Source organism: Mustela lutreola, chromosome 15 (genome assembly GCF_030435805.1).
Source record: "Mustela lutreola isolate mMusLut2 chromosome 15, mMusLut2.pri, whole genome shotgun sequence".
NCBI lineage: Eukaryota > Metazoa > Chordata > Mammalia > Carnivora > Mustelidae > Mustela > Mustela lutreola.
In genome coordinates, this window is record NC_081304.1 from 11,560,772 (window position 1) to 11,581,288 (window position 20,517).

The 20,517-nt window shown below is 43.6% G+C and overlaps 1 protein-coding gene across 1 annotated transcript in view; it reads right to left on the reverse strand.

Moving 5' to 3' along the window:
* Positions 1–2,510: 2,510 nt before the first annotated feature.
* GNA13 (G protein subunit alpha 13) overlaps positions 2,511–20,517 on the reverse strand; it is a 39,696-nt gene continuing 21,689 nt past the window's right edge. The window contains exons 3-4 of the mRNA XM_059147553.1: positions 11,728–11,778; positions 2,511–6,626 (exon numbers count right to left, since the gene is read on the reverse strand). Coding sequence (XP_059003536.1) covers positions 6,054–6,626; positions 11,728–11,778 — 624 coding nt within the window. The 3' untranslated portion in view covers positions 2,511–6,053. The remainder of the gene's footprint in view (positions 6,627–11,727; positions 11,779–20,517) is intronic.

Below are 20,517 nucleotides of genomic sequence, written 5' to 3' on the forward strand. Positions count from 1 at the left end.
ATGAGCATGTCCAAGGTTATTTAACAACTTCTAATTTAGCCGAAGTTGTGAAGGGAAAAGATGGGTAGTATGCGGGATAGGATTTGGTGAGGACGGGCTTTACCTCTGCAGTCCCGCCAACACTTAACTGAGACTTATCAGGAGAAATGCAGCAGACAGATCCCAACAGAGGGGCCATCTACAGTATACCCGACCAGTGTTCCTTCTCAAACCTGCCACAGTCATCAACAATGACGTCTGAGAACCTGTAGTGGCCAAGAGGAGCTGAAGGAGACAGGACAATTCTAGGCACTCTGGTATCCCGGATGCATTCTGCAGCAGAAAGGGACATCAGGGAACAACTAAGGAAATGGGAATGAAGTGTGGGCTTTAGTTAATAATAAAATCCCAGTATTGGTTCTTTATGACAAATGAACCTGAGGCACGCTGTATTAACTGGGGCAACCATGTAAAGGCTGTGGTGTAGTGGGGAACTCTATGACCTTTGCAATTTTTCTATAAGTCACCATCTAAAATAAAGTTTATTAAGAAAAACAAGCGGTCGTATGTTGGTCTTTAAAACACTATTTCGATCACAACAGACCTAAGAGCCTTATTTCCACAGGTGGGCAAACACAACTCCCAACATTGTAGTGTGGTTTACGCAATCTTAAGAATGGAGAGATAGGGGCACTTGGGTGGCCCAGTGGGTTAGGCCTCTGCCTTCGGCTCAGGTCATGATCTCAGGGTCCTGGGATGGAGCCCTGCATCGGGCTCTCTGCTCGGCAGGGAGCCTGCTTCCCCCTCTCTCTGCCTGCCTGCTTGTGATCTCTCACTTTCTCTCTGTCAAATAAATAAATAAAATCTAAAAAAAAAAAAAGAATGGAGAGATAAAGGGGTGGCTGCCCTTCCCCCATTCCTATATGCAAACATATTAAGTGTCTGGGAGCTTCCTTGGATGAAGTCCACCTTCCCATCTACAGTAAGGACATACTTCTGGATTACTAGGAATGCAAAATTTTGTTGGCGATCTGCTGAGATTTCAGTGTTTCAAATCACTACGTTTTTGCTTCCAAACTTAACTATCTGCTTTATACTTTACATTTATCAAACTGTTGGTTTAAATAACATCATGGTATTGAATAGTTTATAAATGTTTATTAAATGTAATTTTTCAAAGCAAATATTAATAGCAAGAGGCAAAATTTTTGCAAAATATGTACAAAAGTAAAAAGCCTTCATGACTAGCAACTCATTGTGTAAAATCAAACCATGCTTTCCACTTTCAGATCTCCTTTAGAAATAATTTATTGCCAATCCTGAACTAAAGCACTGACAGGAAAAAAAATGTACAATATCAGATAACGTGCTTCTTAGTTCCTGGAAATTTATAAAAAGATATAATATGTATAAAAAATCTAAGCCACCAATACTTTTATACAAAGCTAATACAAATCATGTTTTGTTGGGTACAGTATCTGTGAGGTTGTTACAAAATATACTTTCGGATAAGGCTTCTTGTGGTAAATGAGCTCTCAGGTAGAGTGGTACAGAAACATGTTGCCATTCTGCTTTCAAGTAAGAGGTCAAGGAGAGAGTAAATGGTATAGTTTGTTGCATTGTTACATATGCCTTCCAAGAATTAATCCCTACCCGTCCCCTTTCTGATCCCCCTTGGTACCATCAAATGGGTATCACCGAGGACAGATGTATCACTTACTATGGCAAGAAATATCATGAACAAGCTTTCTAAATACAAGCCCAAATCAGATACCCAGGAAGTAGCATATTCCTATCACCACTTCCACAATGAAAATGTACGCATATGGGTCCTAGCATACTTTGAGCTGGAAATTTTTTTCTCAACAGATATGGCTAGGTCCCCAAACCTGCCATCAACCCAGGAAACAGTGCCCCATCATTCACTTTCTGTTCCATATAAGCTCTGGCATTGGAAATCAGACTGTTAGACCTGGATGCCACAAGAATGAGTATGTCCCCTTACAGGCTAACTATACATTCAAGTACAGACACAAGAATGATAATGGTACACACACTACTTCAAATGTTAATAACCACTCACCAGCCCAAGGCTGACATGGCCTTGATGGGACTTGAAAAAAACCATAAAGTCCAACCTGTTTAAAATGTTCAGGTGTAGACCTCTACTTTAGTTTCTAGTATAAACCTTTGAAGCCCTAACCTCGTACCATAAGATAATGGGTAAGGATCATACCATCCGCCTCACTTGGACTGTGGAGACTTATCCATACCCGCTCCTGTGCAATCCCCGTCCTCATGCTTTACTAGGCTGAAAGGGCAGGCTGCACCCTATCAATGGAAGAAAATCAGTCCTTAGAGGGAAGCGGCACACCCCGTGCGGATCCGACGGACGGAAGCGAACATGCGGAAATGACGGGAAAGCGACATAAAGTGACCCAGGACGAAGTCAAACTTCCGACTGGAAAACACCCATGCAAACTTTCTTGATTCCTTCAATTAAACTAAAAGCAATAAAAAGGTAACAGAGCGACTTTCTCTAGATTTATTGGGGAGTTTGTTACAAATGTTTGACTGAGTTTTACAGGCATGATTTCATGGATTCAAACAAGAAATTCAGAGTTAACACTGATCTTTAGCCTTCTTATTACACAGACAGAAATAACATTGCTACAAATTGCAAAGGAGAGAAACTTGTTCCAAATGGCTTGGTTTGGGGTTTTGTCTAAATGGATCATTATATAATGAAAGCACCAATTTGAGGCCTTCTCCACTAGTGATTTGAATTTCAGAACATAACAGAACAGGACTGGGATAACTTCATTCTTCACATAAATAAGGCATAACCGGATATGTGTACTAAGGCTGAAAATACATTTTTGTCAAAAGCATAAATACAAGTACTCGGGTCCACACTGCAAATTCAGATTTACTCATTCTCTCTTACACAAAAATGGCAGGGGCGTACAATTTCCGTTGCATCAAAATCACTACTTCTCATCATCTCTGGTATTGACATACTCTTACTTCCTTCTACTTGAAACCAATCACTGCCACCAGCTGAAAAAGGATTTCCCTAAACAACCTCAACTTGAGAGGTTCACCAGCGGAGCTTCCCAGCCTAGGTCACACCGGTGCAACTTCCAAGAAAACAGAACAGACACGGGTGGTCGTGGCCGCCCCCCCCCCCCCCCCGCCCCTCGGCTGCTCTCCAGCTACCCAGTGCCTCTGCCACCCAGTAACACTGGAGGGAAGACCTCAATGTCATACGCTGGTTGGCAGAAAGCAACGATTCGGGTTACCAAAAACACAATATTTAAGTGGCAGACTCAAGACTTCCATGATGTGGATCCTCAGAAAACGTTTGGCAAAACCTTTTCCCTATGAAAATCAGGGCCCAAATTCATGGCATTCTTTGATTTGTAAGGCAACTGTGTATATTATACATTTCTTTGAGGCCAGTGAGGGCACTTTTGTGACATTTCTTAAGAATTCAACAAGAAGACATTTGAATTGAGGAACACAATGTAATAGAGAATTAGGCACATTTTATTCCAAATCATGACCTTGATTAAGATTTAAAAAAGCAAAAAGACCGAACAACTTTAAGCCACTTTTTTTAGAGATGAGGGGAAACTAGCGTGGTGAAAGCCATGAGCACCTTTTTAATTTGGTTCACTAAGTTCCATCTCCTTCTTCATACAGTGGTATTTCAAAAGGATCTAGTTTTCATAATACAGGTATTAAGACTCCTTCAAATGGTTTTAAAATACAGTCCATAAAAACATGTGAGCTACAGCCTTCAGACTGAGCCTCATACCTCCACTGTCTAAATAAGCCTGCCATTAAGGAGAAGTAACCTGCTGCCTCAAAGTATGGTCTAAAGTTTATTTTAAAAGAACGTTGAGACATCCCAAACATCAGGAAGGAGAATCACAAACACCCAGAATAATGCCTTACCTATCTGCTGTTTTGACATGCCTTGGTGGTCGAAAGGGACAACTTGGTGACTGCTGCTGTCAGGCAGTGTTTACGGTTCGTATCACAGATCTTAAACACAACTCAAGTAAGACTAAGTTTCCTCTTTGTACCGGGAACTTGAGCCTTCACTGGAGTGCAATGGTTTGAGTCATTCAATTAAACTAGTTGTGCAATCCGTGCACAGAAAGTCCAAATGTTACTGTGCACGCATTCCGATATCCACGAGCACTGATGTTACTCTAATTTGTGAATTTAAACACTGTATTCTTTTTGGCAAGAAGCACTGGATGTAGAAGTATTCAAACACACGTGAGCTTTATACTATGAAGACTTGCTTTAGGCTGCTGGGCTATAGGTCTGTAGCTCGTGCATGACCAAGGCATGGACACACTGAAAGTTATTATGGATAAAATGATGGTGGAACTTCAAATGCAAGAAAAGTCAGGAACGGTTAAGAACAATCCCTGGTTAGTTCCTTGGAAAGCCCTACTCTCGCACTAGACACCAGACAGACCAAGAGCCACGGCCTTGGAAAAGCTGCGTGATCCGTAGTGTTGACCAATCTTTCAAGGACTTTCTAGCCAGCAGAATACCTGAGAACGCAGCTCTACAGTAAAGTGACAGACATCACAGTCTTAATCCCAATTTCCAGAAAAAGGAGAAAAGCTGCCCGATCTTCCCAACTGGCACGAGGCTGGGGGGTTTGCCTCTCTAGGCCCGGTCTCACACCACACCCAACCTAGCAGGCACTATTCTAGCACTGCAAACGAGCCCCTCTGATGAGTCCACCACCACCGTATCTGTCCTCAAGGGTACACATTCATCTCGTATGTGCAGAGGAGAGGTCAAATGTAACCATCTTTCGGTGTGAACTAAAAAAATCACTACTTGTTCTTAGAAGTATCTTCAAGACATTCAAAATGTACCTCAATAAAGTTAGAATTTCATTAGCAATAATGATAGAAACACGTATCTTTCAGAGACACATGAACAGGAATCTCAAATCATGCCTTCTTGAGTCGTTTGACAGGAAAATACTGCCCTTGGCAAGCTCCAAATAAACAAAAACTCCTATGAACGCCACAGTCGGAGTTGATGGGAACAGATGGGAGAACAGCAGAAGGATGTCTGTGATGGAACAACAGTGCTTCTCTGCAGCGAGGACCTGGAGGCCCCGAGACAGGATGAACAAGTCCGCGCGTAAAGCACGTAAGGTCCTGGAAGGGGTATGTTTTATTCAGAAAGCTCTGTTATCAACTGATTTGTGATTTTTATAGTTGCAGCTATGGCCAGAATGCCTCACATGTGGCACATTTATGACATGAAATTTAAATATGAAAAGGGCACATTGTATTCAACTCATTCCTCTGCATCAAACACTCTGCAGGGCACTGGCGCTCCTTTGGCTCCCCCCGCCCCCTGCCCTGTACCATTTGTGAAACTCCACGAGCATCAGACTAGGAATCCTTATGTAAACTGTAAAACACCAAGAACATTACCTTCAGAAACCACAGAAATTTTCAAACTAATCAACTGTCGCTATATAAGCAATTAAAAAAAACACGAAGGCTAAATCTGTGTACAGCTACAGAATGCCAGTCCTTAGGTCGAACCTTTTTCCAACAGCCCTTCCAAACAAGGTCACTCTAGAGCTAGGCACGAGGATTGCTGCCGGGCGCAGGGCAGATAAAGGGGGTCTTGCTTTTTTTGGAACTGAATGTCCTTAACCTCATACCAATAAGGCTTCGAGGACACCTTCGGAACTTGGCACTACAGAATTCAGCTGGAGAAGTGGGAGAAGCTGGAGCCCGAACTCTCCCCAGTCAGAGGCTTGGCAGGAAGCACAAACCCCTCCGAGGGAAGCCACAGTGAAACAGATCAAAGGCTGCACGTCAACAGGTTTCGGCGATGTGTTACTCAGCAGCTTTCGGCCACAAACCCGAGTCCGCGGGAGGGGGACTAAGATTTACAAGAAGTCAAACTTAGGATCCAGATTCTTCTAATTCCTGTTGTAAACTGCTATTTTAGAAAAACAAAACGAACAGAAAACAATCAAAGGACAGAAGGTATGACACGGCCAGTCTTTCTGTACGTCACTGCAGCATGAGCTGCTTGAGGTTGTCGTGAAGAATGGTATCCTTCACGTCGCGGAAGACGAGGCGGATGTTCTCCGTGTTGATGGCGGTGGTGAAGTGGTGGTACAAAGGCTTCTGCTGCTGGTCCCGGCGTTTGTTCCGGAAACACTCCACCAGGAATTTTTGGACGTCTCTTAAGCAGTGGGGATCCCCTTCGAATTCTAAGAAGTAGTCTTTGATGCTCACAATTTGCACCTTCTCCTCAAGCAAATCTGTCTTGTTTAAGAAGAGAATTATGGAGACATTGCTGAAAACCCGGTTGTTGACGATTGTTTCAAAAATGTTCAGAGATTCTGTGAGGCGATTGGTCAGTCGGTCTTCCATCAGCACCTGGTCAAACTCACTTGAGGAAACAAGGAAAAGTATTGACGTGACGCTGTCGAAGCACTCAAACCACCGTTTTCTCTCTGATCTTTGACCACCCACATCAACCATTTTGAAAGGAACATTTTTAATTTCAAAGTCGTACTCATGAATGCCTTTGGTGGGTCTTCTGGCAAGCAGGATATCTTGTTGTGAGGGAATGTAATCCTGGAAAAGAAGAAAAACTGCTTTATACTCAGTAACCCAGGAGTAAGTAAAGTTTCTACTGAACTAACTGGTTGAGGGAATGGATACACAAACAAACCGATCTTTTTATTTATTTATTTTTTAAAAAGATGTTACTTATTTATTTGAAAGAGAGAGCGCATCAGCACAAGCAGAGGGCAGGGGAGAGGGACAAGGAGACTCCCTGCTGAGCAGAGAGCCTGGGTGCAGACGCAGATGTAATGAAGGCTTGGTCCCAGGACCCCGAGATCAGAGAGCACGACCTGAGCCGAGTCAGACGCTTAACTGACTGAGCCACCCGACGCCCCACAAACTTGTCTTTTTAGTGGCTTCTCCTGGCTGCGTTAAAGCATTGGTACTATTATTCTCGTTACAGACCGCCCAGATCGATTACATTGTTAGGGAAGGAAGACTGGTTCAACATTCTCTGTTTCTCACTCCGGCAGTGTCTGCAGACCGAAGTCTCACCGAGCAGGTGGCCCCTCGCCCCGGCCACCGCCGCGCAGCCACCGCCACTCACCAACCCACCCTCCGCTCTGGCCTGGGACCTTCCTGCTCACTTGCCCACCCGCTGCTTGCCTCTCTGCGAAAAGCAGGGAGGGCTGAGATGCCAGATCCTAAGGGTCACCTCCCAGTGCAAGGTTATGCCTACCTCTCTGTAGCTCATTCTAAACGCTCCCCGCCCGTGCCCCACCTTCACCACCAAGAACTCCCACGACAGTCACTCCACGGCATCACCACGGCCATACCACACGCATGGCCAAGGCACTGACTTGACTTCGGGGCACCGCCCAGGTTTGCTTCCAGCGTCCAGCCCAAGCGGCTATGCTCCTGCCCTCTCCCTGTGACACAAGTAGTCACTCTGCCTGTGCCTCGGCCCGTGAAGCAAAGGTGGCCGCACCAGGCCGACCTGCCTCAGAGGGACAGCTTATGCAAAGACCCCTTCTCTGTGCACGAGACCAGTCAGCTCCGAGACCTTGGACAGACAGAAGCTGCCAGCCTCACGAGTCAGCGGCTCTCCTGGACAGCGGACTTCCGGATGCAGTATAACTGGTTCTTTCTTCCCAGGCTAGTGTTTTTCCAGAACGTTGACTTAGCTCTTGGGCAATACTGAATGGGAGAACTTTTTAATGCTCGTCGTCAAGGTCAAAATACATATTTTTTCTAATTGAGGCAAGATTTTAAAACAACGCTGATTATAATAATGCTGTACCTTATGCTTTTCCAAATAGTGTGATATAATTTTGAAATTTCAGTACAACGTGATTATTCATCTCCTCAAAATCGTGCAATGGAGTTAGAATTAAAAAAAAAAAAAGGAGGCAGTTCTCAGTTACCTGAAATCCACAACCACTTATTATATAACACTAGGGCTTCATAAAACATGTTAGGTTTCCAGGTTCCCTTTTAGCTTTTGTTCACATACTTAACTAGTTTACCTAGAATCAGCACACCCACACAATTTTTACCTACCCCTAATTTTTTGTTTAACATTTCATCATGGACTGTTACACATGCTGATGTAGTTGTATTTCACTTCAAAGGAGTGTAAATAAATACGCCAAATGAGTGAATGTACTGTACTTTACATAAACATTCCCTGACTAGTGTTCACTAAGGTCGTTTCTAATATTTTACTTTAGTAAATATTCTGCAATTAAAATTCTCATACACATACTCCCCCCCGCCCCCCGCCCGGACTCTTTCCTGAGACGAAATAACCAGGAATAAGATCTTGAGGTCAAACGTTACGAACATTTTGATGACCCTGGACACTTAGAGCCCAACTGCTTTCCAGAAACGCTGTGCATACATGTGCCAGCTGCTGCGGAAACATGCCAGCCCTGGGTTGTTGTTTTTTAATTTTCTAATTCCAAAAATTACAAGTTCTAACTGCCTCACTTCGAGGCTAACAATCTGGTTAGGAAGCTGAAAGCTAATTCCTACGCAGCCCCCAAACCAGGACAATGTCATCAAGTGTTAACTGGTGTGGCAGAACACCAGCGATTCGAGAACTGAATTCTGGAGCCAGCACTTCACAGACTAGCTGTGTGACCCTGGCCGAATCACTTCATCCTGCTGTGTCTCCACTTCCTGATTTGTGAAATGCAGACAATAACGTTCACTGGCCCTCACATCAAGGGGGTTGTGAGTTCAATAGGGGAAGTGCTTGGGCACCTGCCCAGGCACACGGTGTACGCGCCATGTGGTCTCGCGTGCGGTCGTGTCTCCCGCCAGCCACTCCCCTCCGCCCCACTCCTACATCGTAACCTCAGAACTTACGGGGAGCTTCCTCACTGCATCCAATCTGAACTCTGCTGACTGGCTTTCATGACCCGCTTTACTCCTTGTCTTCTGGAACTGGCAGACTCTGCTCTACACTGTCCAGGCTTACCTCAGAGCCTCATGTCAGGACTTGCCCAAAGCTGCACGTCTTGGTACCACTCCATGACCATTCACTTGCACAGTCGTGCAAGCACAATGAACAATGCGTCCAGACCCAAGCTACTGCCTTCTAGAAATTGGTTTTCATATATTAGAGCCAAGAACAGCAAAGGTCCTCTGTCAGACAGATATGCCTGCTAACATTAAACCCACCCCGCTGTCCCCCACCTTGGTGGGCCGCATCTCCTCTCTCCGAGTCTAAATCCACCTCACCCTTCAGACAGTTCGGATTCCCGTTCTTACGGGCTAGCTCCAGCTCCCGGGGCCAGAGCATCTCTTCCCCTTCTATGGACAAACACTGTCTTTACTGTCTAGCACTTAATCGTCCTCTGCTTATCTTATGTATGGCACAGTTTGGTCTCGACTAGAATGAGTTCCTTAAAAACAGGGATCAAAGAACCAAACAGCTATCAAGCCTTTACTACTACACGTGAGGCTCTATTCTGAAGACCTTAGTGAACGCCAGGGACTGAACTCTGTCCCCCACAAGTTCATATGCTGGAGCCCTAACCCCAAAGTGACTGTATTTTGGGAAAAGTCTTTTATAGGACATGACTCAGGTGAAATGAGGTCAGAGGGTTCTAAGAAGACAGTTTTGGCGGTCTTGTAAGAGCAAGAGATCTCTGTGTATGTGCTGAGCCAGAGCCCCGTGAAGAAGCCCCAGAGAGGAGGCCGCAGTCTGCACGCCAGGAGCAAAGTCCTCCCCCGAAAACGACCATGCCAGCACCTCCACTTTAGACTTCCAACCTCTGGAACCGTGAGAAGTCAAGGTCTGCTGTCGGAGCCACCCCGTCTGTGGTGTTTTGTCATGGCAGCCCGAGCAGACCAAGACCTGGGGTTTACTCCACGTCATCACCCCATAACCCGATGCGCTCTCTCACTACGCCCAGGACACGAAGAAAGTGAGGCGCAGGAATGCCCGTGGTGACACAGGGCCGGTCTGTGAGGGAACCGGCCTCGGGATCCAGGTGGTCCGGCTGCAGAGCCCACGCTGCCGACCCCTGCGCTGTTCTCCTGCCCAGAGGGTCACGGGGCTGGGCACACCGCAGGGTTTCAGTGGCCCCGGGACTCCCATCAGAGACGGAGAAGAAAACGCCGTCTTGGGACTGGCCCGACACGCACAAAAGGAAGGACCCATCTGTGGCGCCGCCGGGGCGTTCTTCCCTCCCTTACGCCCACCTACCGACCGCAGCGCTCTCTCTGCTTCGTCCCGGCCACGGCCTCCGAACCGTGCTCTACCTGACCGTAAGCAGCCCGCACCGCCGGACCAGAGCCGGCCTGGAGTCACTCACTGCCTGTTCGCCGGTGCCTGCTGTGTGCCGGGCACGGTCATCGGGCCTCAAGAGCTCTACTCTTCAAGATCAAGAGATGCTGTCCTTGCTCTTATGGCAAGAGGAAGGTACAGGATGAGTAAACACACAAATAAATAAACCAACTGCAGAAAGAGCAACGGATCTTTGCAAACAGCAGGGGCTGATGCAAACACAAGAGGGGGACCTGCTCTGCACGGTGCCATCAAGGACAGCTTATCTGGAACCGCAACTGGGAAGAGGTCAAAGCAGCCCCGTCTGGATGGGAAAACCCGCAGTAACTCTTACTGGGGCTCTCTGCATTTGGCCTACAGGTAACTACCCCCCACCCCGCCCCCAAGGCTCATAATCTAATCAGGTGGGGAAAGACAATGAAATAAAGTCTTAATACAAGGTTTCACTGATGGAGTGAGTAAAAACCCATTAATATGGAGATCCCCACTTCTGGAACACACGTATCTAGGAGAAAAACACACTGGCTTAAGGGCAGACAAGCACAATTTTGCAAAATTCAAAGCAAGGGAATGTAAAAATTATCTTGCAAAAAGAAGGCACAGTGTCTCAAGTCCTGGACAGTGCGCCACTTTCCTCCTCGCCATGGGTTTTTCATTTTGTGCGTTCTTTTGGTTTTATTTTTAAAGGGAATCTCAAAAAACCCATATGATTAAACCAACATGTATTACAGAAAGCCGATTTAAGAGGAGGCAAATAATGCTTCGGTAACTCCAGAGGGTAACACGTGACTCTGGGGCAGTGACTTTCAAGCATTTTCTGAGCACAGCAACCTTTCTTTCAGTCTTTGGCCTGCATCCAGCCCAGAGAAGACAGAGCAGCTGCGAGTCTGCAGGAGGCCCAGGCAGCCCGAGCGGCCACAGTGCCAGCTGGGAGGAAAACCATCCACCCTCCTTCCAGGGCCGACTCCTCCTCCTGCTTCGTGGAGGCTCTTCGGCAGGCCTTTACCGAACTGAAAAATACCGTTTCCTAAAGGGTTTTGAAATCCAGCAACCCACTGTGTTCTGTTTCTTCTGACCAAAAAAGCCCAGATGAAAGACCCCAAATTCGAAGAGACAATGTGCAATCTCATTTTCAAACACAAACTTCTTTCTCTAAACAGTTTCACGTTCATGAACTAGTGGACAAGGCACCCCCAGGGAAACGGCAGAGATCTGGATAACAGAGGGAGAAAAAATGGAGCAGCAAGAGTCAGAGTCCTGCCACTAGGAAAAAGGAAGAAGCAAACAGCTATTTTAATACATAATTTTTCTAAACCTCCCACTAATATCCTGACTACTGCTTTCAAAGGGCAATAAACATAAACAAAAACTTACTGCTTCTCCGAGTTTATCCAAGTTATCCAGGAAATATTTTACAGATTCACCCTAAAACAAGAAGAAAATAAACAGTTATTAGAGCTTAGGAATGGAAGATTCTGTTACAACAGTTTACATTAAACTGTCTGGTTGTACACTTAATCTAAACACCATTTGTTTAGTTACAAATTTTAGTTACAACTGACCCCAGTAAGAACGCATACAGTGTCTGCCTCTGCCCAGCGCCACAGGCTGGGTAATTTCACCCATAGGCGGTGCCCCAGCGGCCGTCTGCATGGCCGAGGTTCCCTGGACGCTTCCTGATAGAGCCATCTAGGTAGCCAAAGGGAAGATGTTATTAAAAGGTAAAAACTACTTTTGAGATAAACATACAATTTAAGGGGGATTATTTTTGTCTATATTTTTTTACCTTAAGTGTACACCAATGGTTGTTATCGTTAGTGACAAGAGCAAACCAGAGATGTGGCGAGGACACCGGAACATCTTTCAGTAACAGGCACTTGCCCGGACAGACACGCCTACCTCCAAAAGATTTTGAATTAACGCTGCAGGCTTCATGTCTCCCTTAGGTCTTCTCCTGAGTGACCAGCCTACTCTCTCTGAGTCCAGATTTCTATTACACTCCCAGTCAGTTTTGAGTATCTAGAATATAGTCCTAAGAGGAAATCCTTGGACAGAGGACAGACAAGAGGGGAGCCATTTGGGGCAAGAAGGCCTCTTTCTCCTCGGACGCTCTGCCTGCGCTTTCACACCGCTGCTGGATTTCGACTGCCGAATCACAGCACCCCCCTGCCCGCAGCTGCTTCCGTAATTTCCGGAAGGCAGTGCTTCTTTCACATGTAGGAGAAATTATTTGAAGATCTTGGGTGACTGCAGGTTCTCACCTGGGGCTGGGGAGTGGGAAAACTAGTGGCAGAAACTACTAGTTGGTAGTAGTTTCTGCAGTTCACGTGACTTCTGGGACCACACTGGGTCACAGACCTCACAGGAGTTCTCGATTTGTTTTGGTGTCAGAATCCCTTTGCACATCTTTAAGATTCTTAAGGATCCCAAACAGACGTTTATGTGGGTTGTAGCTATTAGCATTTACAAAAGGAAAACTGAGAAATTTAGTATTTTGAAAATTCATTTAAACAGTTTAATAATACACACATTCCGTAGTAGCACATTTTAGTAGAGCTCAATCGAAGACAGTGAGATACTCATTTGCTTCTGCATGTGAACGGCTGCTATAGGCTGTCCTGGCTGAGTATGGACAGAAAATCTGGTCTTTCACAAAAATGTAGTTGGAAAGGGAGCATTTTCATAAAATATTTTCAGATAACTGCAGACATTTTTGCTATTATACCAAAACTTCACAAGTGGCAGTTTTGTTTTGTTTGTTTTTTAAAGTTAGTTCACCGGGGTGCCTGGGTGGCTCAGTGGGTTAGGCCTCTGCCTTCGGCTCAGGTCATGATCTCAGGGTCCTGGGATCGAGCTCCGCATCGGGCTCCCTGCTCAGTGGGGTGCCTGCTTCCCTTCCTCTCTCTCGCTCTGCCTGCCTCTCTGCCTACTTGTCATCTCTGGCTGTCAAATAAATAAATAAAATCTTTAAAAAAAATAATAAAGTTAGTTCACTGTGTCACAGGAAGCCTCCCAATGAACTTTCCAGTTTCCAGTGAACTTTGTTACACTGAAGTTCACTGGTTTACCCATACGCAAAAAGGATCTTTCACCTGACCACCCTTCTGTAACACCAGGCATGGGTCATGGGGTGACCAAGTAATGCCAGCATGTTTCATTACATCGTATCAAGAAAATCCTAGTCATGAGTATGTGTTTCACCTCTCTGTCTTAAGTACTGGGAATCAGACAAGCTCACAGTGGTAGGCCAAAACAAGTTCTCCTAAAATTGTGATTTTCACGGCAAAGCTCAAATTTTATCAATGGCAAAAAATATCCCGTATATTCCTTCCAGTGATAGGCTACCTTCACTTCTTTTCTAAAAAAATGCCCAATGCCCAAGTCTGAATGTCGATTGGTTTCTTGAGTAAAAATGTGTGTTCCATGAAAAATATGGTTAGTTCAGTTGATGCTCCGACCAGTTGCCAAAGCGCTTTTCCATCCCAAGTCAGTGGGCGCAGGGGGCCTCCCAGCCCATCACACGGAATAGGAAAGACAGGGGGACTCAAAGGTCGAGATTTAAAACACTAGTTTTTAATGTCTAGTTAGGGTGCATCTTAAGGGACAGAGGGTGTGTGTGTGTGAAATGACGACTACAAGTGCATGGCAGTGAAGGATACAACAGCTTCGTGTGGGGCCAAAGCCTGGACCTGTGCCAAGGTGCAGCCAGCCGAGGCCACTGCTGTTGTCTCTGCACGCTCGGCGCCAGTGTGAGCACGGAAGGAGGGAAAGGCGCTTAGTACCACTCAGAAGAGGGCTCACTTGAAGACTCCCTTTCTACGGTGCCCGGAACCCCCCAAGAGATCTGTGGGACACACTTTTTGGAGCACGGCTGCCTGGAAGTGCATTCATGGACAAGTACACGGGTGTGTCCCTGTGGGGAGCGCCGGGCTGACTCCCTCAAGGCTGTGAGCAGTGATAGATGGTCCTCTTGTGGAGTATTTCTAGCATCTAGAGATGATCTTTACAAGATGGCAAAAATCTTCAAGGAATTCATTTTGCATTAATGAAGAGATTATCTGGGCAAACTTGGATTTTTTTGCATTATATCATGAATTTTAATGAAAAAAATTAATATTTTTGTGTTCTGATGGAGATCTACAGACCAAAGGGAATCTGGGCTTAATCTATAAATTTCAATATTTATTTACAGGACTATAAATAAATAACCCAAAGTATTTAAAAAGTAAAAATTCAAACAATGATGATTCTGATATACTGGAGTCACTTGGACAAATATGACAAGAGATAGTCACTCTGTTCAATATATGAGTCTGACTAAAAAAACTGTTATCCATTCAGTAATGTGCATATTAAATACATAATATCAAATACCTTAAATGAAATTTACCAAATTTATAAAAAAGGTGTTTTTTTGGACTGGGAGTGTTGTATATTGCATTCATTGGCTTTTCCCCTGATTTTAGATTTAATATAAACCCACTGTGGAAACAAATAACTAATAAAAAGAACCAAGGAAGAAAGTGGCAACAGCCACCACCTCCACCACTCAGGGAGGACCACAGTTAACATTTGACAACATCTTTCTTCAAGCACTTTTTGTATACTTAACATATTGAAATAAGACAGTCAAGTTTGTTCCTGATTTTCCACTTAAATAACTGTTAAGTAAATTTAATGGTCAAAATAATTCCTAGTATTTATTATCTGAAAGGTTAAATAAGACCACCGACCTAATGTTGACTAGTTGCATTTTTTCTGGTAAACATTTTTAATACTTTAAAAATACTTTAAAAATAGATAATGTTGTGATAAACAGCTTTGAGTACAGCACTCTGTGCTCTTAAACTATGTCCTGAGTGATCTCAGAAGAATTACTAAGGCAAAGAGGATAAATGTTTTTAAGATGCTTACCACTCACTGCCACAACGGTTCTACTGACTCTCTGTACCAAACGGTGTGAAGTCATGATGAAAATAAATGAAGCTGAGACCAGAGAGGATGTGTTTTGTGGATGTGTTTGTAATAAACTAAGGTGCAAACCCTGACTGGCTCCACACTGGGACCCCCGATGCTTCTCGTGCAGACACCCCCGAGCAAGGGGGCCCTGTGGAGCACAGAAAATGGCAGGTTCCACATCCAAACTGACAATAAAAATCAGCTACACAGAAACATATTTCAATTAGTACTGCTGTTTATCTTAACTAATGGCCAAATAAATGAAAGTTAAAGTCACCTTAACATGAGCATATGGTCTAAAGCAGCAAGCTCCCCCTTTCCCCTTTAAAAAAATAAATGCTTATAACCATACCATTGTTTCTGTGGATCTAGAGAAGCTGGTATACTCATTCTAGTGACCTTGCAAATTCAAACATTTTAGGAAATTATGAGTAGTATGGGTGAAAACTTTTAATGAATTTTTACCCATTCTGGGGAATTTATTCAACATAAACAAAATGTCACAAACAAAAGATATCTTATTCAGCATTACCTATGACAGCAAGATTTGGAGTCTACTTTTCCATTTACCATTAGGGGAATGATTTAATAAATGCTGTTATACTAATATGATAACATTACATGTCATCAAATAATTATTTTGATACAATTGCCATGTATGAAGTATTTACACCACCAAGTGCTAAATTAACGTACTAGATCACCAAGTGAAGGTTACAAAGAAATTATAACCCCTTATCTGCAGGCTTTTGGTAAGCTTGGCTCCAACACTTAGCTAGGAGTAAAACTTGACCTGAATGGACGTTAGGTTCTTTACGGTCTTTATCTCACCCACTTAGTAAAACTGCTCAAACATTTTGCTGCAAAATTATGGATTTTACAAAATGAACAGTATATGTACTATATTAGCTTTCTGAAATCTAAAAATTCACAATTCCATTAACAAATCCAGACTCAAGGATTTATAAGAATGGGTCTATAGTATGTATCCTTTAACTATTCTCTTTAAATATGGAAAAGCTAACTTTGTAGCTCAATGAGTGACTATATTCTCTTCTCAAAAAAAGAAAAAAAACAAAGAAAATGGTTCCTATTTGTTCTTCTCTTGGTATTACAAATATAAAAAAAAGCTTAAGTTCTTTTCCCCGATGTGTCCTGATTTAAATACATTCCCTAAGAGTGGATCTGAGATCTTTTAGGTTCAAATTACTCCAGGCCTCTCTGTTTACTGGGAATTCATAATCTCACCCAAATCAAATGATAATAATTACAGAAATATGCATTTGCTCCTGTTGTTAAATTTCAACTTCTACTGAAGTTTCAACGGAAATTTCATCAGTGTGATTTACACAGTCCTTTCTGCACCTGAGGCTGTACACGATATTTATAAAATCACTTCCACGTATTTGAACGCAGGGATTAACTCTAGTATTTCAAGTCCCCAAGAAGGTGCCCTGCTGCCAGCTGATTGTACTGTGACTATGCTTTGCCTTAAGGAGGATAAATACTTCAACTTATCATTCCTAGAAAAACTGCAGTATGGTTAAAATAACACCTGAACCATAAAAAACCATGTTAATTCACCATTCTGGACCATTAGGTTATACTATCGATCCTTCCATTGTAGTCAGAAACCTGAGCGGGACAGACTCAAGGACGGCATTAGTACCTTTTAATGCGCGCGGCTGTAAACCGGAGCCAGAACCCTTCTGTTAAGTGGTCAGGCCCCCAGATTAAGCTCCTGTGAAACAAGCAACTTTAAACCCATGCACACACAGACGTAAGCGTAAGCGTGAGTGTGTACGCACACACAGACGTGTGAGCGTGTACACACACACAAGGCATGTGCAAACACATGTGTGCAATAAAAAGACAAATTATTTTCAAAGGAGAAGTTTCCCACAGTAGCTTTAGAAGGTGTTACTGAAAAAAAAAAAGAGAAAAAAAGAGAGAGAGAACCTGTCTTTTTACAACCTCAAAAAAAATCCCAAATTAAAAAATATAAAACGTGTGTTGTTTGCAATCTCATCATGAAGGATGTGGAAAATGAATACTCAAGTCTGTTCTCAGTAAGCCCAAGAGCTTCTGAAGGTCCCCTTCTGTTCGTGCTTTACTGCTTGTAGGCAAATTTAATATCTAGTTCAGTGCCCAGCACCCGCAGCCTCCTCTCCACCTTCCCAAAAGTGGCGAATGAAGGATGAATTACCAGGGAGAAATTTCCCTCAAGTATTTTTTCTTAGCAGTTTCAGAAATGATCAAAAAGTCTTCTAGTTGTCTACTTATTAACGTTAAGGAAAACATGTGAATTTTCGTCCTTTTTCTAACAGCAATCTGGCAATTTCTAAACATCTCCAGGTCTCAGTTTAACTGTCAATAAAATGAGGAAGTTTCGTGGTTCCATGGATAATTACTGAAGTTCTGCTCTATGCAACAATTTCAGTTTATACAAATGATTTAAGTTCTCCTTTCCCTGTATCTCTGCGTCTGTTAATCTTACGTCCACTTTTGCTGTGACTCATTATTCAAGTTATGCTGTTGCTTAGTCTCTTGGCTAATACAGAAGTAAATAATTTTATGTATCGGGCAAGAAATACCATGGGTCTAACACTCACTTTTTGCTGGTGATGACCTGAAACTCTACTATATCCTTCCTCAGTCTGTTTCATATTACTGGAGAGAAATTTTCATAAAATTGCGAAGAAGAGCGGCAAGTCACACTTGTGACTTTTAAGATGTTTTAAATGTTTCGTGTCATCCCTTAGCCATTTGTCCTCTGTTTGGAATACCGGCATAACTGTCTAAGTGTGGCATAGCAGCCAGTGGCCTGGGTTCCCGACACAAGATAGTTCTACTCAGCTTAAGTTACCTCAAGAACAAAATGCTAAGAGAGGTAATTATAATTAGCTCCAGTGTCCTGGTGAATTAAAAAATCCTATTAGTTCTACAAACCGAATTTTCTAAGTTGTGCCTAAACTAGGAATGGCCTGAATGTTATCCCACAAGAATCATGTGCCACAAAGGTTCTTTCTTTGCTTGGAGTAAAATAAGTCAGAGACCGAGTATAAAGGTAACAGAAAAGCTGAGAACACAAATGAGAATGTGATTTTTATTAAGCAAATGTGTAGTCAGAGTACGGCAAGCTTGGCAGTTTATCTGCCCAATTACTGAACAAGAGACCCACATATTCAACAGTCTCTTCTGCACAGCTAAAATGTATAAAGGACAGCACTTTAGAATCTACAACTTTAAAAGGATGTGGAATTTAAGCTGACTTTAATACAGATTTTTAAAAAGCAAGGCATGCATATTCTAGATAAAGCAAGTTGGCAATGGGTAACAGGAACTTTAAACAGGATCCTCACTGCAGAACTATAGGAAAAATCTATGTTCGTGCGGCGGTGACAGTGCCACTGTGGCAGAAGGAAAGGCCGGCTCGGGGCTCCCCGAGTTCTCCTCTTCCCTATGTTCTAGAGCAGGGATCCCCCAACCATGACCTGCAGGCCAAGGCCAGCCCACAGCTGGTTTCCGTGTGGCCCGTTTCTGAACGGTTGGGGGGACAAAAAATCAAAAGCATACTTCATGACATCTGTAAATGATACGAAATTCAAATTTCAGGGTCCATAAATAAAGCTGTATTGAACACGACCTCCCTCATTTGTTTGCGCACTGGCAACGGTTGCTGCAGACGCCACGAGCGGTCACGACACGGCTGCGTGTGGGGCTCTCCTCACCGTGCTCAACACGATGCTGACGCAGTGACAGCCTGAAAAGGTCTCACGTGTCCCCGGGAGTGCCAGAGCGTGACCTTTTCTTTTCTTTTCTTTTTTTAAACCAGTGAATATCCATCAAAACACAAAGCAAAAGAGGGCTTTCCATGTCCCGCTGTTGAGGCACAACGGAACGAGGGTAATTCTGATAAACCACACATGATGGAAAAGCACCGTGTGTATCAGCAGCGGTGTCATGGCTATGCTAAGAGAATACAATATACGTCCACATCACCAGACTAAACACTCTTCAAAAATAATCCCAACTCACAGGAAAGCAACAGGGGGGAAAAAAAAAAATCACCAAGTTTAAAAGGGAATAGTTCATCACAGCAGGATTTCTTCGCGAAAGATGGAAAGAGACGGAAACTGAAGTCAGTTTCCAAATGGTTCAGGTTTGCTGGCCAAGCAAGGACTCCCACTTACTGCTCCGCGGTTGTTCACTCCAGCAACCAGCGCCAAGTCTGAAGGCACTGAAGATTCAGCCTGTCTGAACGGCCTGTGTGCGGGAGCTACACGTGAGCATACACTCAAAGAAGCCAAGAAAGCTGGAGAGCGACTTCACCTAAATTGTAACGTGCCAGTGAGTGTTACAACTGATGTACAGAGTAGAAGTATGTGCACAGCAGAAAAAAGGACAAATTTAGGAAAACTGTAACAATGACTGCACATTGCGTGACTCGGTACTTTGTAGAAAAGTAGATGGGTCTCTCCTGTGTTTCTGAACCAGAGAAGTGTCAATAATTAACTTAATTCACTTCCCATGGACTTATGTCTCATCAGTTCCATGAATTCTGTAAAAAAGAGAAGCTGAATATGCTGAGTTGTCCTATTACACAGTTCAAGAGCTTAGCAGAGGTAAATCTTTACTGAGATTTTTGGAACTAATGGATGAAAGTGAATTTCTCCCAATAAGAATGGCCTTCAATCACTAATGCAGACCATGAATGGCTCTAGAAATTAGCTTTAGGGAACATCTGATTATATATCTTAAAGAATTTAACCTCAAGTTAAAAGGCAAACCAGTTTTTGCAAAACTTATACTGTGATAACTCATTTCAACAACTGGCATTATTTTAATCATAAGCAATGTTAAACTGTTTTATATATACATACATAATTTCTTTGCTGCCAAAAGTTAAAAAAAGAAGTGAGACCACCATCCTCACATAAATTTGCAGCATGTATTTTTCCAAAATCAAACTCTAGTTTCTGCAGCATCTTTCAGATCCCAATGCAAGGACAGAGGATACTGTCATATTTCAAAATCCACTTAACTGTACAATGAGGAGCTTCCACCTAACCATCAACTGGAAATGGATAATTTGCAATGTAAATAACACGCCAAGAGGCAACACTGAGAAGAATCTACCAGAATTCTATAAATGTCTTCCAAGCAGTGACTACGCTCAATTAAAATCATATGCCCAGGGGCGCC